The 27,103-nt window shown below is 44.7% G+C and overlaps 1 protein-coding gene across 5 annotated transcripts in view; it reads right to left on the reverse strand.

Annotated features, from left to right (window-relative positions):
* TIAM1 (TIAM Rac1 associated GEF 1) overlaps positions 1 to 27,103 on the reverse strand; it is a 309,949-nt gene that overhangs the window by 157,288 nt on the left and 125,558 nt on the right. For all 5 annotated transcript variants that reach the window (XM_040227933.1, XM_040227927.1, XM_040227925.1 and 2 more), the window contains 2 exons: positions 13,099 to 13,276; positions 1,416 to 2,389 (listed from right to left, as the gene is read on the reverse strand). In XM_040227933.1, the coding sequence (XP_040083867.1) occupies positions 1,416 to 2,378 (963 nt within the window). In that variant the 5' untranslated portion in view covers positions 2,379 to 2,389; positions 13,099 to 13,276. The remainder of the gene's footprint in view (positions 1 to 1,415; positions 2,390 to 13,098; positions 13,277 to 27,103) is intronic.

Raw genomic sequence — 27,103 nt, forward strand, 5'->3', positions numbered from 1 at the left:
CCACTGTTTAAGGGGGATGAAGTTTCAGTTCTACAAGAGTTCTGAAGATGAAGCACAGTGATGGCTATAGGAACATGTGAATGTATTTAATACCCCTCAACCATGCACTGAAAAATGGTCAAGATGACCATCTGCCCATTATACTTAGACACCCTTCCCAAGAAAACTGAACCTCACAATACCCCCTGACCAGCATGGAAGCAAGACCGGAGGTGCAACATCACCCTGCTGGCCAGGTCAGAGCACGCCTGCTGATTTCCAGCTGACCTCAGTGGTATTCACTGCTCACTCTGGGGACCAATTCACCTTTCAGGGCAAAGGAGCCCAACCTGGATTCCTGATCTGAAACGCCATCCTGTAAACTACCAACCCATCCTCAACACGAGCCAGGACACCTGGAACCCTGCTCCAGGACCAGAAAAGGACTGATGCAGGCAGGATTACTTGACATGTCATTATCCTCGTGACAGGAATTGGTCACGAGGGTTTGGTTGGTCACAAGGGTTGGTCACAAGGTTTGTACAGGGGTGACCAGACCTCCGAATGAACTTTTTGGCCCACCCAATAATTATCAGTAATGATTAAGGAATGCGAGGGCAGTCTTCATTTCATTAGCAAGACACATTTTAAATCTTTGAAAACACTTTCACACACACACTGTCATGCCCCAGACCCTGAAGCAGGTGGACCAAGCATCTTCACCCCAGTGCTCCAAAGAGCACCTGGAAGTCAGGGTTTTGCCCAAGGTCAGAAGCCAGTTGGCTGCAGAGCAGACCTGGAACCCACCCAAGTTATTCCTTGTAACACCTCCGTCCAGAGAGAGAGGGCTGGCCAGCATCGCAAAGGAACAGGAAATTGAAATAGCTCCCGGGAAGGCAGTTAGCCTGCCAACCTCAGACAGAAGCTGACAAATGACCAGAGCCGGCCCCGAATCAAAAAAGGCTTCCTCCAAGGAGCCGCCTGCCGACTAACCTCTTCCCACCTGCGGCGCGGAAGAAATAAGCTCCAAGAGTCCACAGCCCACCATTCCCATCTGTCCAGGGAGAGAAAGCCACGTTAGGAAGGAAGTGCAGAGCCAGTGAGATGCTGCTCAGAGCTGAACTGGAGAGGCAGTTTCCCGATACGAACTTATCAGCTTCAGTCCCACTCCTGTCACCTCACCCACACACACACACACACACACACACACACACACACACACACAGAGGCTTCTTCCTGAATTCCTACCCCTTCAGCAACAGAACTGCAAGAGGGGCAAATCAGCAGACAGACGAATCTTCAGAGAGGCAGCACCCACCACGGAAAAGCTGTGGTTAACAAGCAGCTACAAGACGGGAACCTTCTAAGAGCCTATTCATGCACTTCGGGTCATGCACCAGTTTCCAAAACACCAAAACAGATTCCAGGCACTTTACCTGAGTGGTTTTTGCTCTTCTGCCTTGCATGCTGCTGCTATGGCTAATCTGTGGGTTGGTGGCACCTTCAGAGAGACAGTGAGATTTCCTACAGGGGAGTGTGTTATAATTACTGTAGGGGAGAGCCTCTTCAGCTGCAGCTGGTGGCATCTTATGGTTCGCGAGATCGGGGATGTCAGACACCAAATTCCGACAGTAGCCTGCAAGTTTGCTCCTGGGCCCCCCGTTTGCCGTCACCCCAGAGTTCTTCTGAGCGTACAAGTCCCCCAGGGAATTGGCCCGTTGACAGGCACTGAGCTGCCGCGGACTCGCCCGGGTTTCCATCGCCGGAGCCTCCTCACAGTCTTTCTCCTCAGCGGAACCCAAGATCTCTTCGTTGCTTGTTAAGTGTTCTTGGCTCAGATCAGACAGTGAGAATTCCAGGCTGTCCTCCCGCCAGATATCTGCGGATTTGGAGCGTTTCTTCTTAAAGCTCGCCGTCTCCATAAACGCGGGCCCATTGGAGGCATAGGGGCGCTGCCGCCTGCCGCCCTCCGCCAAGTACGTCGCGTCATCCCTGTAAAGCCGGCTGTCTTCCGAGTCTGGCATGCTCTGCACGGAGGCTGCCGTGAGGACGATGCTGCTGTCCACGCTGGGAGCGACGGAGGAATCAGTGTAAGACACGGGTCTCAAGCCCATATCCACTCGGTCCACCCAAATGGGGCTCCCGAAGTCCTCGAGGGTGCCTTCCTGGGAGAAGGGCTCCAGGCCATTTTCGGCCAGGGACTGGGGGATGCTGGGGGTGCTGCTGGACCGGGTACTCACTTCGGAGTTCCTGTGGATCACCTTGCCGGAGGAGGCATGCCTGGTCCTCCGCGCCTTGTGTGACAGGCGCAGGGATCGCGACGTGTGCTTGCGCCCCAGGACGGCGTGCTTGTCGCCATAGAACTCATGCACGACATTTTGACTTTCTGCGTTTCCCATGGTTTTATGGTCTGTAGCAAGGGAAAAAAAAAAAAAAGGAGAGGATCACTGAGTCACCCATGGGTACGGGCAGTTAACGGGAAAAGCTGGGTACCTACGGAGGGCACACAGCTTGGCAGGTAACAGCGGCGCCTATATGCACCTGGCAGGCACTTGGACTCATCGCGGCAGCAGGTGAGAACCAACATCACCTGCTGAGACTACTCCTGCGGAGATGTGAGATAAGAACATAAATAAGGTCATGGGGGATGACACGGGTCTCTGCCCGGGGAGGGGGGCAGCACTCCAGGGACGGCACAGGCTTGCTTTCCTAAAGCTGGCAACACCTGGTTTCTTCTCCCTAACCTCTAGAGTTGTCTATTTAAAGCTCTACGCCTCTCCACCAACTAAAAACTCTAAAAAGTACAAACCAAGGTGTCTGCTCCCAATGAGTAACGTTCTGTTTGAAATGACGTATTTCAAAAAACCAGGCAAAATTCCGAAGTGCCCTGGATAAAGGCGCTTCCTCTCCATAGGTTTCCGTTTCATCCTGACTTCATCTACACTTCAAAATCAATCAAAAACCGGAAAGCTCAAGAGGTGAAGTCCAATCAACTCTTCCTGATAAAGTCAAAAAGAAAAGGGGCTTTTTACCTGTGACGCCGCAGCTTTCTGAAAACCTTAACAGGGGAGGGGAGGCAAAGTGGGAGGGGGAGATGCCCAAAACAAAACAGAAACCCCACTCTCTGCCCAGCAGCAAACTAATGGGTTCATTTCTGGGAGCAAATCCAACCCAAGAACATTAATCTGGTACAGAGTGCCCTGCACACAGAAATTCACATGATGAATCACTAAATGTGATTCAGCCTTTTGGAGCTACCCAGGTTAATTCAAGTCCTTTCCTTAACATTTTTCCGGTCTCTCTCCTTGGTCTGAGGGCTGTTACCCACAGTGAGAAATTAAAACATCCTCAAAGCTCGACAAGTATGACTCTATTTAGCCTTATTCTCCTTGCTCTGCAGTGAGGTTTCTCTAGACCATTTCAACTGTATACACTTAGGATACACACATGAAAATGGTCAGAAAGGAGAGAAGGAAAATAGAAGAGCTGAGCGCATCCCTGAGTTGATGTGTACAATCATCTACACGGTCATTCATTCAGAGCCTGGAGGGCTACAGTTCATGGATGGGTCACAAAGGGTCAGACAGGACTGAACGACTAACGCTTTCACTTTCACAGGGAACTAGATCCCACAGGTGGCAACTAACATCTCATATGCCAGTAACTAAAAGATTCAGAATGCCAAAACTGAAGACCTGATGTAGCCAAATAAGAAAATAATTTTTTTTTTTTTAAACAAAGAGGTGGGGATGGAGCCCCGATGCTCATGCAAGCTTCTGCCTTGACTGGCTGAGCAATCTTGAAAACTGTTTAAAAGAAGAAAAGAAAGAAAGAAAATAAATACTGCATAGCTACCATGTTCCAGAAACCAGAAATACAGCAGAGAAAAAAAGATACACATTCTCCACTCTCATGAAACTGATACTCCGAGCCAGGGAAGGGATACAATAAACAAAAAAGCAAAAGGTACAGAGAGAAACAGGAACAAATTTACTGGACCCATTACAGTTTGAACCCCCTGCAATATAATATATTCCTTCCCAATGCTCCAGGATTCCTTCCCAATGCTCCAGGACCGCTCTACAATCCTACTCTTCCATCTCAAAGGCTGCTTAAACTCCTACAAGCACATCTTTACTGAAATGAAATTCGTGGCAACAAGAAGGGAAAAACCTCCATTGAATGTTCCGATGAGTTCAGAGGTAACTCATACAGACACCAGATGTGAAGCTATTCCCATACTGGAATATTCCCTACCAGGTCACACATCATATGATTCTGAGAGCAAAGTTTCCAAGAAAGAGAATCGTCCTTTTACTAGTAGCAAATATACTTCAAAGCAATAAGTTCACGCCTCTCTGGCTGGTACCTTTAAGAAGCAAAAAAAAAAAAGAGAGAGAGAGAGAGACTCAACTCGGTACAGGGAAAATGAAAAGATTCATGGTCCATGTGTGACCACTTATGTGATCTCTATTCCTAAGAATATCATGTGCTACATTTTTACAAGTAAAATATTTTAACAAGCATCTAAAGTAAGGCTGAACGCCATGACCAGTGTCTCAGGGTTCTTGATTTTTTAAGGGTACAGCTTTCCTGATGACTCAGTTGGTAAGGAATCCGCTTGCAATGCAGGAGACCCTGGTTCAATTCCAGGTTGGAAGATCCCCTGGAGAAAGGAAAGGCTACCCACTCCAGTATTCTTGCCTGGGAAATCCCATGGACAGGGGAGCCTGGCGGGCTACAATCCATGGAGTTGCAAAGAGTCAGACACGACTGAGTGACTTTCACTGGAAGATACACAGATGGGGACTTCTCTGGTAGTCCAGTGGTTAAGAATCTGCCTGCTAATGCAGGGGACACGAGTTCCAGCCCTGGTCCAGGAACTAAGATTCTACATGCAGCAGGGCAACTAAGCCTGCATACCACAACTACCGAAGCATGCGTGCCTAGAGTCCGCAAGATGAGAAGCGTACCCCCAACAAGGAGTAGTCCCCACTCAGTGCAACTAGAGAAAGCCTGAACACAGTCTATGTATCTATATGTTTTGCCAAGGAGTAATTAAAAGTCTAGAAAAAGTATTAGCCACAGTCCCATTTTAAGAATCATATAGATTTAAACTCAAAAGAGGGAAAGAATGGAGGTGACAGAAACCGCAGTGTACAAAGGCAAAGCTGTCACCCCAAATATGCTCAAATGGACCCCCCCAATATGCTCAGATGGAGCTCCCCCTTCTGCTGTATACAAAAGTTTGCAAATATAAATTGACAGACATATTCTCAACAACAAATTTCTGGTTAGGCTTGTTTCTGCCAACAGAAAACTAATCAAGTTAAAAGCCTCAGGAGCAGTTTCCTAAAGCAAATGGCCCCAGCCTTCAAGAATTACAGCGCTCCCTGCATTACTCTGATAGGTCTGTTATATTAATAGCATTTTTAGTAGCAAGATTCTTTTCAGCCAGCCAAGGTAGGAAAGAAGCCATTTTTATCTTCAGAACTAGAATTTAGAGATGAATGCCAAATCTAAATCCTACCAAGAGCGATTCTCAAGGGATGATCTACGTCGAGTCAGCAGGAAGTTTGAAGCAACTCAAGTTAGGAGAAAAATGTTCCTAGGGACTGCCGAAACACCCCTTCCTTTAAGAGCTTTTCCCCAAAGGTCAGTGAGACTCATGAAGGCCCATGTGGGGGGTCAGTGGGGGGCCCTGAAACAACACAAGCATGAAAAATGAAAATTGCTCACTGCATACAACAGACACAGTCTCCCCTTTCAGGGACAACCCCATCCCACAGGCAACCCCCAGAACACTGGTGATGTGAAAGTCCTAATCCTCTCTACATACAAATGGCAAATGCCAGCTACTTTCACCATCTTCACGCTTCCCTGCTCTCTCCTACCTAACCCTTATCATTTACTTATAACAAACCAAAACAGCCTGGTTTATACTTTACATTTACACAGTCTTTATTTGCTTCTCTGAGTCCGGAAGCAACTTTCAGCAGAAAGGGGCTTCCACTTCTTTTTTGAAGCCTCTATAGAGAGGGCTTCCCTGGTAGTTCAGAAGGTAAAAGAATCTGCCTGCCTGGTAGTTCAGAAGGTAAAAGAAGACCTGGATTAGATCACTGGGTTGGGAAGATCCCCTGGAGAAGGAAATGACAACCCACTCCAATTATTATTCCCTGGGAAAATTCCATGGACAGAAGAGCCTGGCTGGGCTACAATCTGTGGGGTTGCAAAGAGTCAGACACGTCTGAGCGATGAACACTCACACTCATAGAGACTACAAGTGTTCTATGTATGATAAGGAGTCAAAAAAATGCTCATGCACTTTAGAAACAAAAGTACAAGGTAGTGATCAGTACTTGGCCAACATAATCACCACATAGTCACTAGGAAAGAGGGGAAAGATTAAGCAGGGAGAGGACAGGCTGAAATGCAAAAACTGGGCTGGAAATGGACAAGCAGGGACTTCCCCTGGTGGTCCCCCGGGTAAGACTTTGCCTTCCAACATAGGGGGTGGGGTTTTGATCCTTGATCATGGAGCTAGGATCCCACATGGCTCTGAAGCCAGAAAACCAAAACATAAAACAGAAGAAATATCCTAACAAATTCAAGACTGTAATAAACTCAATTTGTAACAACTTGAAAAGCAGAGCCTCAGAATACACGGCCATGATGGCAAGCTAGAAAATGTTACCATTTTTAAACTCATTCAACTCCCTATTGACTTCCTTATGGAAAATGTTAGTGGCCTCAAACAGCTTGCACTTGCAGAGGGTAGTTAGTGGGAGGCATATTATTAAGAAGGAGGTGGTGGGCAAGACTGTAAACACACCAACAACTGTCCGAATTTAAACCTCAAATCTTAAACTTTCTTTCCAGTTCTCTAAGACACAGCTTCCTGGCTTCCCCACAGCCTTTGTTCATGGTCTTTCCTTGGCCTCCAACTCTCCAGCCTTCAGGCATCTACACGCGGCTCGCTCTTTCCAGATCTTGACTCAAATGTCACCTTCTTAAAGAGATCTTTCCTAGCATCTCTATCCAAAATGACCCCTGAGAGCTCAACACTTCCCACCCTTCTTCTTTGCCTCCCCCCGCCCCCCGGTTCCTTAACATTTGTCATAATTGTCTCAAAAAATGTTTTTCATTTACTAATTTTTTTTGTAATTCTATCTCTTTCCCACTAGAACCTAATTAAGCATCAGGAAGGCAGAAAGTTTGCCTAGTGTATTGCTATATTCTCGGTGCCTAAAACATTGCTCTGGTGCTCAGTGGGAAAATACAGAATGAATTAATGAATGATAAAATTTAACCTAGAATGTAAAGACACAAACTCACACAACTGCAAGAGAAAAGTGATGAGGGTGTTAGCATAATGTGAACTAGAGAAAAGATACACTGGCCTTAAAAATGCCCGCTCTCCTACATGAGAGTGCCTAGAAAATGCACCCGTTTCCAGTCTGTGTGCTGTTCTCCACCTGCAGACTGGTGTAGGTCCCTCAGCCCAGGCCACTGGGTTTCGGATCACCCTGATTCTGTGAGCTGAGTTGATGGGCTCGGCCTGCCCTGCTCCACTGTTCTCCCCAACCTTCAACCACCTAGGCAAAGACTCATGGCCTTGCCTTTGTCTCATTTCACTTAATTCCTACATCCCTCCTCCTTTTGGACGTTTAGGAAAGGGGGTTGGAATTGAGAGACTACCTCTCCTCCGTGTCGGGGTGACAGCTCAGGACTGAGCAGCCTGAGATGATCCAGAGAAAATACAGGCAAAGGAGATATAGCGACATGATGGGGAGGCGTCATTTGAAAGTAGAAGCGGTCCAAAAAAAAAATAATCAAGAGATTCTTAGGGTCAGAGACCAAGGACACAAGAGAGAGGATGAATTCTCCATTCTTCCCAACACCATGACCTCTCTCCTTAACTCATGAGTTAAACTTTTCATAGTAACTTCCTTTAAAGCCCATCAAAGTAAATACACATCGAAAGAGTAAAAAAGTACTCCCATCAAAATAAATGCACAGTGAAAGTACTTAAAGGAACTTTATCAGTCAGTACAGGCAGCACTGTGTGCAACAGACAAGACATGGAAGCAGGCGAAAGGTGCAGGGACAGAGGAAAGGATACAGAAGCGGTGGACATGTACAATGGAACGCTGCTGCTGCGGCTGCTGCTGAGTCGCTTTAGTCGTGTCCGACCCTGTGCGACCCCACAAACGGCAGCCCACCAGGCTCCGCCGTCCCTGGGATTCTCCAGGCAAGAACACTGGAGTGGGTTGCCATTTCCTTCTCCAGTGCATGAAAAGTGAAAAGTGAAAGGGAAGTCGCTCAGTTGTCTCCGACTCTTAGCAACCCCATGGACTGCAGCCTACCAGGCTCCTCCACCCATGGGATTTTTCAGGCAAGAGTACTGGAGTGGGGTGCCATTGCCTTCTCCGACAATGGAATACTACTCAGCCATAAAAAGGAATGAAATAATGCCATTTGCAGCAACACGGACAGACCTAGAGATTATTATCCTAAAGGAAGTGAGCCAGACGAAGACAAATATTATGTTATTGCTTATATGCTGGACCTGAAAAAAAAGAACATACAAATGAACTTATTTACAAAATAGACCCACAGACACAGAAAATAAACCTATGGTTACCAAACTGGAAAGGAGGGAAGAGATAAATTACGAGTTTGGGATAAATATATACACACTACTATACATCAAATAGATAACCAACAAGAACCTGCTGTATAATACAGGAAACTATATTCAATATTTTGATACCACCTTTAAGGGGAAAGAATCTGAAAACTTTACCACTATGCTGTACACCCTAAACTAACACAATTTAACACACACAAAAAAAAGTACAGTCATTAGGGTCGTTTGTAGATACATCAGATAGGTGATTCTTTCTCAGGGACTGCTTTTATAGATTTATTAGCCCTGCCTTATGTAATAAAATGATATAAAACTATTTATACACTTTGAAAAAAAGTGTCAAATCCCTGGCTTTGGTAATTTGTGGAAATTAAGTAAGATGCAACCATTAAGGGAAGCTAGGTGAAGAGTATGCTTACTCTTCAATTTCATGTGGATCTATAATTATTTCCAAATAAAAAGTTAAAGCTGTCACTCACTGGGAGTTTCTGGTTAAGGGAAAATTTTTGTTTAACAGTGACGATGCTGCCAAATGAAGCTTTTTTGAATCCTCTTTTTCAACAAATTATGCAAAAGAAAATAAGCACTCACTGGGCATTATCAATGTCATCAGGAAACAGACAGCAAACACAAAACAAGGGTCCAAAGTGAGATTCACTAGAGAAGTAGGGTTGATTAACTAGGGACAGGGCTTCTGTCTTTAATACAGTAGTGACCAAAACTGAAATACTATTTATAGTACCTGGTGCCAGCCAAGATGAAGTAAGACACAGTGGCTGGTCTTTCTTCCAATGATAAAGATTTAAAAACCCTGAACCAAAGTAAAAAGCAACTACCTGAGGATTTCAAAGAGTAAGCAAAAGCAGGTGAGTTGGGGATGGGAATCAAAAACGGAAGAAACACAAGGACTTCCCTGGTGCTTCCTGTGGGTAAGAATCCATCTGCCAATGCAGGGAACATGGGTTCAATATCTGCTCTGGGATGATCCCACATGCAGAGAAGCAACGAGTAAGCCCCCACTTGTGGAAACTAGCAATGAAGACCCAGTGCAGCCAAAAATAAATAAACAAGCAAATAAAACTGAAGAAGCCACTCTAACAAGAGTGGGTTTCCCATTTCGGTTTTTATTATTCTCATTTCTCTTCCAGCCTTGCATGGAGGGTGAGCACACAGTCCGTGCATGAATGCTGGCTCGCTTCAGTCGTTTCCAGCTCTAGGCAGCCCTGTGGACTGTAGCCCGCCACAACCCCATGGACTGTAGCCCGCCAGGTTCCTCTGCCATGGGATTCTCCAGACAAGAATACTGCAGTGGGTGGCCATACCCTCCTCCAGGGGATCCTCCTGACTTGGGGATCAAACCTTCACCTCTCTGTCTCCCGCACTGGCAGGAAGGTTGTTTACCACTGGCGCCACCTGGGAAGCCTGAGCACACATCTAGCTGTGACGAAAGCAGCAAAAACTCACAAGATATGCCCTGTCCTTCTGGCCAAAGAAATCGAGAGTAGTGATCCCTGCAAGCCAAAGAGTGAGGGCGATCTCAGAGGAGACAGAGCTGGAGGAAACAGATCAGCTAATGTCGTGTATAAATCTACCCGAGTCCCAGGGGCACTCCTCAGGTGCATGTGCCTGGGACTGCCCCAGAGGAGGACAGCAAAGGCTTGGCGAACTGAGCTATGACATAAAACACAGCTCACCTCTCAGTCTAACTGCCAAGTGGTGCATGTGTGGACAAAGCCACAACTTTGGAGCAAAGGCTTTGAAAACCGAACTGACATAGACCTACCACCCACAGGAGGTCAAACAGAACTTGCCATCTGAACCTAGCCAGGTTGATTGCTTACTAAAATAGGAAAAAAAAGAAAATTTAACATTCTTCAGATGATTTTAACAGGACCTAGATTCTCCCAGTGTAATACTCCAAAGTGTCCACAATGCATTCCAAAGAACCAGGAAAATCTAATCAGTTCTCAGGGGAAAAGACAATCAATACATGCCAACCCCAAAGCGGCCCAGATGTTGGAATTATCAAGCTTTTAAAGCAACTAGTATAACTGTGTTCTCTGAGTAATGGTAAACACTCCTGAAATAAATGAAAATTTTAACTCCTTGGAACATCCATGCAAGATCACCATGAACATCAATTATTATGCATGAGTGGAGAAGGAGAATACAAATTAAAAAGACAGGTAAAATACTTTTAATTTGACCCAAAATACAAAACAAGCTGCATTTTTTAATCATCAGATGTGAAGTTTTCTTGGTATTGCATGAGAAAACATTCAGGTTAACAGAAACTCACCCATGGTCAAGGTCTCTGGGCAGAGAGAACAAAGAAAAACACTCCTATAACTACAGATTGTTCAGAGGGAAAAGGGCGGAAAGAAAGAAGATACAAGGGAAACAAGAAATAACCTCATCACTTTGCAGACTAAGGAGGTTATAATAATATTTTTATGGTTTAGGATGTCTAATCCTCTCGATGAGACCAGAAGTTCAAGCGGTACTCCAGATAGCAAAATGCTCCACCCTTTAGCTGAACAACAGGAAAGTTCCACATGATTAAAGCCCAGCCTTGTGGGTCAGCTTGCTGGGGCTTGCCCTGTTCAGAAGTTGATAATCAAAAAGATAATTATATTATTAGGGTCAATCACCTCTGGAGCAAAACTCTTATTCTCAGGAAGTAAAAACTTACATTTGAGATGCATATCCAAGATACCGGCTTTGAGGAGATTAAAATTCTAAAGATGTTAATATTTTACCTTCTTTCTCTCCCTCTCATAAACACACACACACAGAGAATATATAGACCTGTGTAAAAATTTTTAAAGTTAGCATCCTAGATAGAGATTATGGGGTAATTTAATTTTCAAAAGTATACTTTGCTTTTTGTATTTTCCAAAGCTACTACACTAAAGCCGTAATTCACTGTTTTGGCCATGCTACATGTGAGATCTTAGTTCTCTGATCAGGGACAGAACCTGCACACCCTTCAGTGGAAGCACAGAGCCTTAATCGACTGCCAGGCAGGTCCCTTACCTAGAATTCAGTTACGGGAAAGAAAAGAATAAATGCTTTAAGTCCCCAGGTTTCTTGGATAACTCTCGGAGAGTGAGGATGGGGAACACCAGGCTGACAGCTGCAGCCAAAAAGCACCAAGCCCAAACTTAAAGCAGATGACGTGGGGAAATTACCTAAGATAAAGAAGAAAATACTACCGAGCTCGGATTTAACCATCCTTTCTCGACATTCCAATGGCACTCTGCTTGATCTCCTCCCATTCCATCTGTGGCATGGTTATTTGACACACTTATCTTTCTTTGCATGAACCCCTTCTTATTTTATTACAATCTCCCAATGGCAGGGACCATGCCTTACTCATTATTATATTGGCCATCTAAGTGAACTGAAGTTTTAGTACTGCTTTTTTCAATGGGATGCTCGTCTCTCAGATTGTCTATAACAAGAATATTTCAAAAATATAAAACATTAGAGCCCATAAGTGGGCACAAGATGACCCAACTTATATTCAAGTCAAAGTTAACTATTAAAACAAGGTTTCTCTTGTTGGTAAGGGTGCTGTAGAATATGAACATAAGGCATCTAATGATGTATACAATTTATAATTGTTAATAATAAAATTTTTCACTCCCTCCTGAGGTATTTAAGAACTTATTAAAATAAACGTAATGATTACCCTTCTATGATTTGAAAACAGACCTCCAAAATTGCAGGAGAAAGGATGAAATGTATTTATTTCAAAGTTAAATTTGAAGCAAAAATCACAAGACAACAGATTGCAAATTTAAAATTAGATTCTAGTGGGAGGGCTTGGTTTCAAGCCTGTTTTTTCCCTACTGGAGGCTGAGCCTGAAGATAGGGTAAGGGGGTTGGGGGGAGACAAGCTAAGATTAAACTGAGACAAAGTTCTGAAAGTTTTAGCTAAATCTTTACAAACCCATGAAAAGCGTTTTGCCAAGTCACACACAAATACCCCTAACACAGGAGACTAAACAGGAAAGTTTTGCAACAAATAAAAGATGATCTTTGATTTAGAAAGATTATTATTTTGACTGCATTTATTTTGCTTTTTAAGAGATTATCCAAACCAGAAACAAAACATATCATTGTTCTGAAGATTTTTGAAGCCGGGTTTTCCTTTTGCAAACATAATCCCATCTAAAGATGGTAAAGCTTGGGAATAAATTTCAAAGATCCCTGAGAGCAATTCACAGAAGGAAAAAGATAGGTACCTGCTTTTTCTTTTCTTTTTTTTCTTTTTAAGTTTTAATGTTAATACGTTTGACTTGCTAGATGGGTGTAACCTTAATCCAAAAAAGTGAGTCCAAATTCTTTTTCCCACAAGCTGCATACACCATGGCAATGCCGTGGTACCTGTCTCACCACCTCTGAAGCATTATGTTTAATTCATGGAGGTATACACAGGCTCAAGCACACATTCACAAACTTACCTTACAAGGCAACAAAGGTTCCCAGCCCAACTTGCCCCAAGAGCACTGTGGCATTGAGATATGGAGCCTAGTGATGATGTCAGGATGAACAGTGACGGTGGCTGGGAAGTGTCTCAGCACCTGCCCCTGGAGCTGGCCATCACAGTCTCATCTGCATCTATGCAGCTGTGCCAAAAACCTGGAGAGGGCAGAAAAAGGAAAGCCACTATTCAGCCAGAACACAGGAAACAGGAATTTTCCACCAAACCCATTTACATAAATTCTCCAACATCCATTTCATGTGAAATAGCACACCCCAGATCAAACAACGCAACATTCAGCTACAGGTCTAAAATGACAGGCATAAATCCATAAATATAAGCATGCTTACATTTACAGTAATAAATCGCTCTATAAACTCAGTAATATTTTATCATTTTATTCTGTCTCTACAGACGAAAGTAATCAGGTAACAGAAATCAATTCCAGTAGAATGATTTCATGGTTCTCTCTTCTTTTTAAAGTGTTATTGGAGTACAGGTGCTTTAAAATGTTGTGTTAGTTTCTGCTGTAGAGCCATGATCAAAAACATACACAAACAATAAATGCTGGAGAAGGCATGGAGAAAAGGGGTGTTGGTGGGTGGGAATGCAGACTGGGGCCGCCACTGTGGAGAACAGCACAGAGCGCCTAAAACTAGGACTACCATACCCAGCAATCCCACTCCTGGGCAGAGACTTGGAGAAAACAGTAATTCCAAAAGGTACCTCCACCCCTACACTCATGATTCCCTTTGAATCTTTCAAACGTCTCAACAAACAGAAATGAGTGACAGGAAATCAGGGAGTCTCAGTTACTCTCAAAGCAGAGCTATAGCTATCACAGAAATTGAAGAAGATGCTAAAAGATGGTAAGACAAAAGACCAAATTCAATATGATAGACCTTCTCATCATATACACGGGGTATTGCTGAGAATTCGTGCTCACGAATTCTCGTGTTTTCAAAATAAGCTCCATGAACAGGCATTGTGAGTGGTCTTTGTTTTGGAAAACCTGGCTTCTGGTGAGATTGGAGATGCTAAGACAGGAGAGGGGCTTCTAATGGCTCAGCCGTAAAGAATCCACCTGCCAGTACAGCAGATGCAGATTCACTACTTGGGTCGGGAAGATCTCCTAGAGAGGCAAATGGCAACCCATTCCAGTATTCTTGCCTAGAAAATTCCATGAACAGAGGAGGCTGGTGACACCTATGGGACACCTATAGTCCATGGTGTCACAAGGGAGTCGGACACAACTTAGTAACTAAACTATAAGACAGGAGAAAGCCCCAAGGGCTTCCTGGGGGTGGCTGCCTCTCATTCCTCTCCTACAGATCATTCCTGTGGGGCTGCCCACGACTAGCACCTATAACTAGCAGCCTCATTAAGGCGGAACTCAAGATGACAAACAGCTTGCAGAGAAACACAGAGAAAATTGCCTACTGTTGTGGAAGGTGGTCACATCAAGACAGTAAATAAATAATATCCATATCCATATAAAATAGCATATTAAGTGAAGTTACCGTTCACCCTATCTTGGAAAATATGCTACTCTGCCGTGAACCTGGTGACTCACGCTTGCCAGGAGAGGAACACCAGTTCTCAGCAATATGCCATTATTACCCTGCACTACATGTCCTCGCCATAATTCCCCCAAATGCTGCTTTTCCCAGGCATCCTCCTTAAGCTGCTCTCTGCAAAGTTTAAAATTTTCAAAGTGGTTCCTGAATTGCTTAGGAACTGGCAGAAATTAATAAGCAACAGCCCATTTATATTGAAATGGACTCATTACGATGCCAGCTGCCAATAATTTGCAAGGGCTGGATTCTTGCTGGCAAGCCAGGCCTGCAGGCGGCTGTCCTCCACCTGCACATAGAGGCTGATAATACATTTTTTATACTCGAAAAAAAAAAAAAAGTACATATTCTGCTACCAGAACTGAAATGTTTCTCTATTATAGTCTTCTATTCCCTGAGCAGAAAAACGCTGTGGGGAAGAAAGTGAAAAGTTATCAGGCATTGTTTAAAAAATATGTAGGAAGACAAAACCCAGTCTATCTGGGATCTGGGATCATTTTTTCTCCCCCTGATTCTGATAGAAAAACTATTTTGACCTGTGACCTGTAGAACTGACCCCATGATGTAAAACAGATGAAGAGAACATATTTGCTCTTTGTGATCAGAAAATATGCTAAGGTTGCAACGAGTCACCAAGGATTCAATCTGTATCAAGTATTCACAGTGGATTGACTAACTCCACCATGGCCTTAGGAATATACACCACAATAACCTGAGAACCATCAGGATTCCGGATTTTCTTTAAGAGCCGCAAAGAATCCACCTTCAACAGGAGGTAGACGGGCTTCCCGGGTGGTTCCGTGGTAAAGAATCTGCCTGGCAATGCAGGAGACACAGGTTTGAGCCCAGGTCTGGGAAGATTTCACATGCCACGGAGCAACTGAGCCAGAGCGTCACAACTACTAAGCCCACGAGCTGCAACCACTGAAGCTTGCATGCCCAAGACCCCATGCTGCACAGTAAGAGAAGCCACCACAAGGAGAAACCCGCACACTGCAAGGAGAAAGGCGCCCCTGCTCACTGCAACCAGACAAAAGCCTGCGCAGCACCAAAGACCTAGCTTAGCCTAAACAAGTAAACAAGCAAGCGGCAGGGAAACAGCTAACTCAGTGATGGGAGCTTGAGCCTGGAGTCCCACTGCATGCGTCACTCAGGTCAAAACTCAGCTTTGTCACTTACTTGCAAGGTGATTTGCGGCAAACACTAATTATCAGTTTGCTGCTAAGTCGCTTCAGTCGTGTCCGACTCTGTGCGACCCCACAGACGGCAGCCCACCAGGCTCCCCCGTCCCTGGGATTCTCCAGGCAAGAACACTGGAGTGGGTTGCCATTTCCTTCTCCAATGCATGGAAGTGAAAAGTGAAAGTAAAGTTGCTCAGTCGTGTCCTACTCTTAGCGACCCCATGGACTGCAGCCTACCAGGCTCCTCCGTCCATGGGATTTTCCAGGGAAGAGTACTGGAGTGGGGTGCCATTGCCTTCTCCAATCCCTCTACAAATAAGGACAAGAATTCCTAAACCATTCTATTGAAATAAGCGTTAAATGACACCATCTATGTGACATGATTATTTCAGTGCCGGCTCCTTGGTCAGTTCTCAATAAAAATACTAGATTATTTTCACTGTTATGCAACATTTGTAAACCATAAGGAAGATTCAACAAGAAGGGCCACTATGAAGGGGAATTCCTTAAAAACATGGTACCTATCTCACTGAACTGGGTCTACAGTCTAAGTTGGATGAAACTAATCGACTCAAATGTGTCATGAGACCAAAGGGGAATTCATTAACCCAGCTGGAAGACATGATTGACTCAATTTGCCACAGTGCACGCATACACGCAAACCACGCTGACAAAATCTGGCAGGACTAGTTGGACAGCTTGCATTGCATTAAGATGACCCCCAGTGAAGTGAACGAGAAATGTGCCAAGTTTTACAGTCTCATTCTGATTCATCTCAACTCATAAAGTCAATTTCTGCATCAGGTGTCAAATAACCAGTTTTCACAGGGAAGTGTCTGTGCTGGAGAAGGGGAGGGAATTACCAAGCTAATCCCAGACTTCAAATACCTCAAAAATAGACAGGGCTCAGAAGTTTCATCACCAACCCAAGATGAAATAGGACAACGTCAGAAATACTGTGTTCATGGCAGTTAATCCATGGCTTTCCCTAAAATGTCTGCCACAGCAGAACTTTCTTTTCCACCTCAGAAAACACTCATGAGAGGCATCCTGTCACTTTTAAGTCCTTGCAAGTTCCAGGAATCAAAGTGTACAGAGAAAAGGATATTGTACTTGCCATCAAAATACCCACACCTACACCCCAAGCTCTATTACTAACTTATGTGATCTTGGGCAAGCAAACTACCCATTCCAAAACTTAATAGAAAAAAGTAGGATGCATAATATTATCTGCTTTACTTAACGTCTACCTGAAAAGGTTGTTTTAAATCAGAAATTTGAGATTCAACATGAAACACCATTAGACTACAGACGTACGTTCATTCTTACTCTGTTCATCACGAATAAGTGCCCCCAAAGTGTTTCATAATTACTAAATGAATGAGAATCAGCACATTGCCCTTCACCCTGAAACTTAAAGTGGGAAGGGAGTAGTAGTTTTGGGTCAAAATCCTAAATGAATCAGAAATCCTGAATATTTTTTATATGCAATAAACACCAAAAGAATGTAGATTTTAATATTCACATTTAGTCCAAAACTCAGCCTGGGGTGAATAGATGGAGAGATGGATCTAAGAAACTGAAAATTTTTTATTGGTTCAGAAATTAAAGTTAAAGAAAATTCATCAGTCATTTTGTTTTGCTGATGTTTTTTAACTATTATGTTAGAGAAAAGCCTTAGCAGTGACTTCCAAAGATGCATGTTCTAAAATCAAATAGGAGAAATTATCACTGGAAAAATAAAAAGGACCCAAAGATTAAGACAAAGTGCAAGGGAACAGAATAAGCGTAATGAATGTACCTGGGTGATCAATTTACCCAGCTGGCTCAACTGGACTGTAAAGTTTTGGTAACAGCCAATCAGATGGGGAAAAGAGTAGTTGTAAGACTCACAAGGTCCTAATAAAGTGTTCAGAAAAAGGACAAACATTCCAGGTGCTAAGATCAGACAGGAACTTCCACCAGTGGCCCTTTGCGACCACTGTGAAACAACGAGCCATGGGTTTCGGTTTTTGGTTTTGGCTGTGCTGGGTCTTCGCTGCAGCGTTCAGGCTTTCTCCAGTTGCAGAGCATGGGGGCTTCTCCCGAGTTGCAGTGCACAGGCTTCTGTTGCTCTAGCGAGCAGGCTCAGAGTTCTGGCTGGCGGGCTGAGGTGCTCCCACACCCTGTGGGATCTTAATTCCCCGACCAGGGATCGAACCCTCGTCCCCTGCGTTGGAAGGCAGATTCTTAATCACTAGACCACCAGGAAAGTCCCGGAGTCAGATTTTTAGAACCACATCCTTTCAAAGACAAACTTAATATGACTGTTTCTTGTCTTGATAATTGATTCAAGGAAAAAAAAAAAATCACAGTTCAGGGACAGAAAGGCTGAAGAGGTATGATCCTGCTGAGTTGCAGCAGCTGCTTACCAGGAAAATCTCTTGGGATGCACGCTTGCTGTCCAGAGTACTGGGCTGAGGAGGGGTAACTTGAGTGAGATGGGGACCCATGCCCAAATGTGGCTGGTTGCTACTGCCACCTGGCCACCCCTCATCTGGCATAAAGGGACGGTTCCATCGAGGGTGAGCTTGTCTGAAAACTGAGACTACGACAAGCACTCCTGAACAGAGAGGAGGAACCCACCTTCCCTATCAGGTACACCATGTGACTACTGGGGGCCTGGAGCAGGACCAAGATTCTCCATGAAAAACTAATCCCTCCACACAGATGGGGGCTTCCCAGGTGACACAGTGGTAAAGAATCCGCCTGCCAATGCAGGAGACGGGGTTCGATCCCTGGGTTGGGAAGATCCCCTCAGTATTCTTGCCTAGAGAATTCCACGGACAGAGGAGCCTGGCGCGCTAGAGTCCATGGGGTCACCAAGAGTCAGACACGGCTGAGCACACGTCTCCCCCCTCATCTCAAAAGAGATGAATGAATCGTGACAGGGTTTCCAAATTCCTCCTCCCTAAAGCTTGGATGAAATGGTTTTAGCCCAACCATGTTTTCCAAGGCGAGTAAAAAATAGACATCCAAATCGGCCAAACAAAATTCCTGAAAGTTCCCCTATCCAAAGACTGCCCTGATTTTGAGCAACTTCTCAGCATATCCGAATGCATCCCAAGGTAACTGGGAAAAACATGTTCATAGAATTGATATTCTTAAGCCAGCTAAGTCAGTTGGGAAATTTCCCGTGAAACGATAACTTTAATTTTAGAACAGTGAATCTTTGGCAATACTTAACCAACAGGTTCAGCTGGAACAGACATGACTGTGGTTTCCTAGGAGTCAAGGCAATGCACTGCAAAGTGAAGTAATATATTCTCCCCCGGCTCAGGGAGATCTACCATTTATGGAATGCTTACTATCTGGCTGGCACCATGTTAGTGACTTTAGACCAAAATACTACTCTCTTAAGTTTCCCTTGGTTCTTGGTATTTATCATCTTGCGACTATACTTGGACACGGACAAGTGCCAATGCGTACAACTCAACTCCAGCATTGCATCACCCACTACGAAGTGTTTGGAAACCGCCAGTCCCAAAGGGCAGAGTTACACAGCTGGTCATCAGATCTTTCCAAACGCCCCCACACAGCCTGGCTCTGAAAGGGGTTCCACTGAAGTCCCAGCTTACTGAAATGGATCAGCTTTTTCAGGACAGACCCCAGGAATCATGTAACTTTTCAAGATTCTAAGCAGCATCATTGCTACTCTGAAGCCGTGAAGCTACTGAACCCTTGAGAATTCCACCCAACATTCCAAAAGGAATGACCACAGGACTTGAGAGAGCTCAACTCCCAGCTCCCGGCTCCATTTCAAGCCTGAGTCACATCAAAAAAGCACGCCCATGTCATTGTAACAGAGCACGGAAAAAAACTGATCTCAAAAGAAAATGGGAATAGAGCTGCAGCTAACTTCTACTGCTGAAATCCTTCTTTCAAGACTTCACCATGTCATGGCTTAAGAGCTCCTAGTGAGAGAAGGAGGTCATCCCATAGAAGACAGTGAGAGGGGATGGTACTCTGTTGAAACTGCTCCTAACTCCTGAGAAATGTATCAGACTGTTTCACTTTTAAACTGCACTCCCCAACAATCTTCTTCAAAATACATCAATTCCTGAGTTTGGAAGAGATTGCAACATACAATCAGCATCACCAAGGACATCTTTTCCAAGCCACTCAGCAGACATGACCCCCATATCCCCATCAGCCTCTCCAGGCACATTTCCTGAGACCCCCCACACAGAGTGGGGGAGGGCAGCTACTCTTTCACCCTCCAAGATGGAAGCTCAAGGGGAGAGAATCTGGTTTTTAAGGCAAAAGTTAAACCTTGAACAGAGACAGGGGTGTCTCCATCTTAAAGGACACGGCCTTGGCCTTGAGTGAGCCCCGCAGAGGAAGGGCACAACAAGAGAAAGGCTGGTCGCATCCAGCAGCAGCTGCTGCCTGCCTCCAAAGACTCTTCCCCAGGCTCATTCAAGAGGACCCAAACATAGGAAAATTGCCATTTCCGTGATGCTCTCCAACCCCTAACAACCTGGCCTCTCCCTTCACCTGTTCTCCAGCACCCAAGAAGGAAGTCTTTCAGACCAAAAGACGGTCAGGACGTCAAGCAGTCCTTTCTTTCTTCACCATGAAGCAGAGCGGGACCCGATCATCCCGGCGATTTCAACCCTTCGCCACCACACAAGCCACCGCTGTGCGCCCAGAAGCTGCCTTTCCCACTAAGAATGGGAGGATCACTCTGTGAATCAGACAAGAGCTCCCTGGACTGAGGCCACGCATGCAGGTGGCTGGTGTGGCAACTCTGCCTGCCAGCAAGGAGGGTTGGGACCGTCTTTGTCAGAGGACAGGGGAGAGGCCACCAGGCTAGGGTACGTCCGACTCGTGCTGCTGATCCCTGGCACTCTGAGGCTAAAGGGCCCCCCAGAAGGCATCACACCCCGTCTCCCCCGGGATGCCTGCTCCATCCTCCTTGGGTTCTGTTCCTGCCACTGTGGGATCTGTGTTGGCAGAAGGTGTATGCGAGATGGCAAAATTCTCCAGGAGAAAAGGTTACAGAGAGAGCTGGCAGACTGGATGCTAAGGAGCAAGAGGAAGGAAGAACAGCTAGAAATGATAAGTTTGTGCATACATGTGCCTGTTTGATAGCAAGTGGATTTAATAACTAAAAGTCAAGGAGCAAGTATGACAGCTGGAAAACAGAGCCGCCGGACATAGAAACGGAAGCTGTAATGGGGTCCCCTGCAACACTGTTGCTAGGGGGACACTAGGAACTTCAATTTCGGTATGTGTTTAGGTGGGAAGATAGGATTTGCAGGGGGTCGGGGGGGGCGGTGTGGATAACTGCTTTACAGTGTGGTGTTACGTTTTGCTGTATGACAAAGTGAATCAGCTCTGTGTTTACACACGCTCCCTCCCTCAAGGGCCTCCCTCCCATCCCCACCGCCCCCTCCTACCCATCGAGGTCATCACAGAACAACACCCAGCTGAGCTCCCCTTGCTTCATAGCATGTTCCCATCAGCTATCTATTTCACACAACAGTTCAGTACAGCCGCTGCTGTGTCCAACTCACATGGTAGTGTATGCATCTCCCCATTCATCCCACCCTCCCCTCCCGCAGCTGGGCAGGAAGAGAAATGCAGACATAAAGAACACGCATGGGAAGACAGGATTTTAATCAAGCTTCAATCTTCCGCTGAAAGAATCGTCTGCTTGAAAGTCAAATAAAATAATTTTTACAAAAATGTTAAAGAAATTCCTCTCAGAAATTTTCAAAACTGGGATGATTCTCTACGTGTAAGTCCTCATGTTTTCAAAGAAAAGAGACTAAGTCTCAGTCATAAGCCAGAATGACAGCACACGGTTCCCAAGTCAATCCCCGAGTACCTCACCCAAAACACGCCTTTACGCTCTCCTCATTTTATAACGAAAAACATCTTTTAAAGTGATCTCAGTTTTATATTTTCAAGTCAATTCAAATTGTTTTCCAGTTAGGCATTCAAGACTACAGCTCTAAGAGGAAAAATACAATCCCTTATGTCGCTGACTCTAACAAATACATTTTTCATGTTGAATGTCTCTGAAGTCGACTATATCTTACAATTGCAAAGGTGTGATGAAAATTAGCACCATTTTCTTTCTTGGTTGGTGGTACCTAAGAGTGGTTTGTCTTAGAATGGTTAGCAAGTGATGAAAGAGAGGATACAAAAACAGATTTTTAAATAGATGATAGTCATAACTGCTTGGTGAATTATAGGGGTACAGCAGAGTGTCTACATAAGAACCTACTGATTGTTAACAATTCAGTTCAACTCAACTATTATTTACTGAGCACCCACTTTATGTTTGGGATAAGGAAACCAGACAGTTCTTTATGTCCCCACAACCTAAGAAAATGGTGGACACTTTTCCACTCTGAGATAGGGTTGTAAAGGCTAATCAGACTTTATTAATAGTGAATGACAGGGGAGGGGATGAATCGGATATTTGGGATTAACAGATACACTCTACTATATATAAAATAAACGAGAACCTACTGCATAGCACAGGTAACTCCATTCAATGTCTTATAATAACCTATGACAGGAAACAATCTGAAAAAGAGAGTGTGTGTGTGTGTAGCTGAGTCCATGTGCTGTGTGCCCAAAACATTGTAAATCAACTGTGCGCTCTGCTCAGGCATGTCCCACACTTTGCAACCCCATGCCCTATAGCCCACCAGGCTCCTCTGGCCATAGGATTTTCCCAGCAAGAATACTGGAATGGGTTGCCATTTCCTCCTCCATATCAATCAACTATATGCCAATTTTAAAAATAAATAATTTTTTAAAGTAGCGAATGATGGAAAGAAACAGACGAATTCTGCGAGGGGAGCTATGGGTCCAATCTGGTTCTGAAAGGTTCGTTGGATTTGGCTTGGCTAGTGAGGATGGGAGGAAATGAGCAGGGAGGGATAGGGGAGAACTTGCAAAAAAAGGGCAGAGTGTTCCAGGAAAAGAGCAAAGACTCAGGCATGAAAGCATTAATCTAACGTCGTACAGCAGTACATGGAAAGGAGCTGGAGGTGACGGGGCTTTTAGAAAGATAGGCTGGGGTTATGGACGCAACACAGAGAAATTAGATGTTATTAAGTGTAATGAAGTCTGTGATAGGATTTGATTAGGGGAGCTACATGATCAAATATGTTCTCCCCCAATCCCTCCTTACCCTCTGGGGTGACATGAAAGAAAAGGTGGAGGCTTGTTGCAACCAAAGCATCAGGCAGTGCCTGGAGAAAATAAGGAGTTGTTGTTCAGTCCCTAAATCACATCTGACTCTTTGTGACCCCATGGACTGCAGCACGCCAGGCTTCCCTATCCTTCACCATCTCCCGGAATTTGTTCAGATTCATGTCCACTGAATCAGTGATGCTATGTAACCATCTCTTCCTCTGTCGTCCCCTTCCCCTTATGCCTTCAATCTTATCCAGCCTCAGGGTCTTTTCTAATGAGTCCGTTCTTCGCATCAGGTGGCCAAACTATTGGAGTTTCAGCATCAGTCCTTCCAACGAATACTCAGGGTTTATTTCCTTTAGGATGGACAGGTGAGCCTTGGGATAAGAAATGAGGCTGCTCCGTATCCCATTGCTCAGTCCCTCTGTTCTATGAATGGAGTCACTAGGACTTGGTGACCACACATACACCTGTGAGAAATAGGCGGGAAGGAGAAAAAGAAGGAGGAGACACTCCTGGCATTTCCGGCCTAGTAACTGACAAAAGAGAAGATGACAACAACACCTCCCACTGTGAGAACAAGTGGAACATCCAATTCAAAATTACACACTGGAGAGGCCGGAAGTCCCTGCCAGTGGCCCCACGGGAAATTCGGTATCCATTCCACACAAGGAACTGAGCCCATAGGAACTGAGTTTGGAACACACCAACGCAGCCATAAAAGAAAGTAAGAAAAATATCCTCCCAAAATGCTTAGATCAGGAAGGATACCAAACCAGAGACACAAACAGTGGCTAATACTACAATCAAAGACCTTAAAATCAACAACAACAACAACAACAAAAAAAAAAAAACCCACATATCTCATAACCTATGAGAGGCAACAGGTTAAAAACACTGTTACACTACACTTTTATTGACCAAGCCAGGATGTGTAATAATAAATGGATTCATAGACAATTTCACACAAAAGTAAAAGCTTGATGCTTCAGGTTTGGTACCACAAAATTAAAATGTAAATCAGGTTTGAGTGCAGCCCCCAAAACTCCCTAGGGCTGCAGGAACACCCATTATGCTCCTTACTCACACCTTGGGATTGGGGTTATAGTTTAAATAAGATCACTGACTGCAAGGCTGATGTTCCAAAACTGTACAAACCACAGTGGAATGTGCCTGGACTGTATAAATAAGTGTGGCTGAGCGCCAGTTCCAAGAAAGGTAGCATTTAAGGACAATCCCTTCACCTTTCTGTGAGTGAGTGAGATGAGAAGCTGACAGCTATGAACATCAGGTAGATTTCAGGTGAGGCTCCAAGTTACTTACGCTCTGCTAGTGACCATGATAAAGATGGCACAAGAAGGGCGCATGGCAAAGGGGATAGAGGGATGGCAGGAAAGACAGACACTAATTTGCTGTTCAGTCACTAAGTCATGTCCATTTTTTTGAGACCCCATGGACTGCAGCACGCCAGGCTTCCCAATCCTTCACTCTCTCCCAGAGTTTGCTCAAACTAATATACATTGACTTGGTGATGCCATCCAACCATCCTATCCTCTGTCACCCCTTCTCCTCCTGCCTTCAACCTTTCCCAGCATCAAATTCTTTTCCAGTGAGTCAGCTCTTTGCATCAGGTGGCCAAAGTACTTGAGCTTCAGCTTGAACATCAGTCCTTCCAATGAACTACGGGGCCACTAACTTTAGAACTTGATCCGACTTTACTAAGAGGATCATTCAGAAGTTTTTATGGTCCCTATACTTAAAAAGAACTGCACGAGTCTTTAAGTTGCTTAAGTCAAAATCCATAAATATCATAATGGGAACCATCAAGAGATTTTCTCTGCTGGGCATTCTTTTTACAGTAAATAGGTGATTCAATGAAGGCAACAAGTACCACTGAGACAAACTCCAGAAATTCAAGATGGAAAACAAATCCTTACTTTATTTTCTTTTTAAGACTTATTTACTAGTTTATTTTCTGGCTATGGTGGCTCTTCATTGCTGCACGCAGGCTTTCTCTAGTCTTGACAAGTGAGGGCTACTCTCCAGTTGCAGTATGCGGGCCTCTCATTGTCGTGGTTTCTACCCCACTCCAGTACTCTTGCCCGGAAAATCCCATGGATGGAGGAGCCTGGTGGGCTACAGTCCATGGGGTCGAGAACAGTCGGACACAACTGAGCAACTTCACTTTCCCTTTTCACTTTCATGCATTGGAGAATGCAATGGCAACCCACTCCAGTGTTGTTGAATCCCAGGGACAGGGGAGCCTGGTGGGCTGCCGCCTATGGGGTCACACAGGGTCAGACACGACTGAAGCGACTTAGCAGCAGCAGCAGCTCCCGGGCTTGAAGGATTCAACTCTTGTGGCTCGTGGGCTCTAGAGCATTAGCTCAGCAGTTGTGGTACAAAGGCTTAGTTGCCCTGTAGCAAATGGGACCTTCCCAGACTAGGGACTGAACCTACGTCCCTTGCATTGCAAGGCGGATTCTTAGCCACTGGACAAGCAGGGAAGCCCCCTAATTCTGAGTTTAAAGGCTGACTCAAGATCTTTTTGGCTGAATAATGACTACTATTCATCCCAGCCAAATAACAAATTGGAAGAGAAATAAAAAGCAGCCAAAGTCACTGCACACTGAATTTCTGAAAGCAGAAGAAAAAGAATTAAAGAAAGCACGTACGCCCCTCCCTGAAGTCATAAGCAGATAATCAACCTCTTTCAACATAAAGACGGTTCCTGGGAGGTCATGAGAACATTTCTAAAACAATGATACATCAAAGTCCCCAGAAAAAACCGATACACACAATCACAAAGTAAATCTGTTCCCTGTATGACAGCAACCAGCTTAAAAAGCTTGACATTCACTGCCAAGTAATATCTATGAGACCACACACAAGGCGAGTGAAACACACACCAGGCCGTGCCTTCTAAGAATTAATGAGGACGCTCCTATCCAGGGCTGCTGCTGATGCTGCTAAGTCGCGTCAGTCGTGCCCAACTCTGTGCGACCCCATAGACGGCAGCCCACCAGGCTCCCCAGTCCCTGGGATCCTCCAGGCAAGAACACTGGAGTGGGTTGCCATTTCCTTCTCCAATGCATGAAAGTGAAAAGTGAAAGTGAAGTCGAGTCCAACTCTTAGGGACCCCATTGACTGCAGCCCACCAGGCTCCTCCATCTATGGGATTTTCCAGGCAGGAGTACTGGAGTGGGGTGCCATTGCCTTCTCCCCTATCCAGGGCACTAACGTGTAAAAGGTCTAATGGGAATCCTCATCCAATGAAACCATTCCGACCACACCCCCCCAAAACAGAGTGAGTATGTCGTCACTTATTTAATCAACACATAAATTACATGTATGTGCTCTTGTGCAAATACATTATGCACATTTTAAGTTTCTGTGTATGTTTATAATTTTCCTCATTTATTTGAACTGAAGTACACAGATATTTAAATGCATAACAGAGAAATTCTGAAATTCCCTTCCTACGCCCTCATGAAATCATCTTGCACACATACCCAGTAGTAAATAGCACTGTTGTGGGACAGGGAAAGCCGATCTGGAAACTAAGAAAAAATAAGGAAAGACAGTGGAAAACGCATAGGGATGCCTCCTGAACTTTACCGACATCTCAGGCTTACTGTGAAGCAGTAGTATAGCAGTGTCAAAACCTCCCAGAATCTTCAAGAAGGTAATGCAACCATTCAGAAGACCAAGTCAGTAGACACATACGGAAAACTGATGCCTGCTCTGAACTTGTCTGCTGACAGCACCAGCTCTAGACGACCCATTAAATTGTGTTTTTACAATCAAGACAGTTAACAATATCCCTTCACCAGTCATCAGTAAAACAATGTCATGTGCAGAAAAAGAGAATGATATAAAAAGGAAGACCTCATTTTTCCAACTTCCTCATCCCCAATCCCTGGAAGATAATATAACAATGGGCCAAGAAGCAGTAAGCAAAAACACATTTGCAACAATCGCTGCATTGTTCAGTGTGAGTAATCTCAGACACAGCCAGGGTAAGTAGCCAAGA

Source organism: Oryx dammah, unplaced genomic scaffold, assembly GCF_014754425.2.
Source record: "Oryx dammah isolate SB20612 unplaced genomic scaffold, SCBI_Odam_1.1 HiC_scaffold_2, whole genome shotgun sequence".
In the NCBI taxonomy this organism is placed as follows: domain Eukaryota; kingdom Metazoa; phylum Chordata; class Mammalia; order Artiodactyla; family Bovidae; genus Oryx; species Oryx dammah.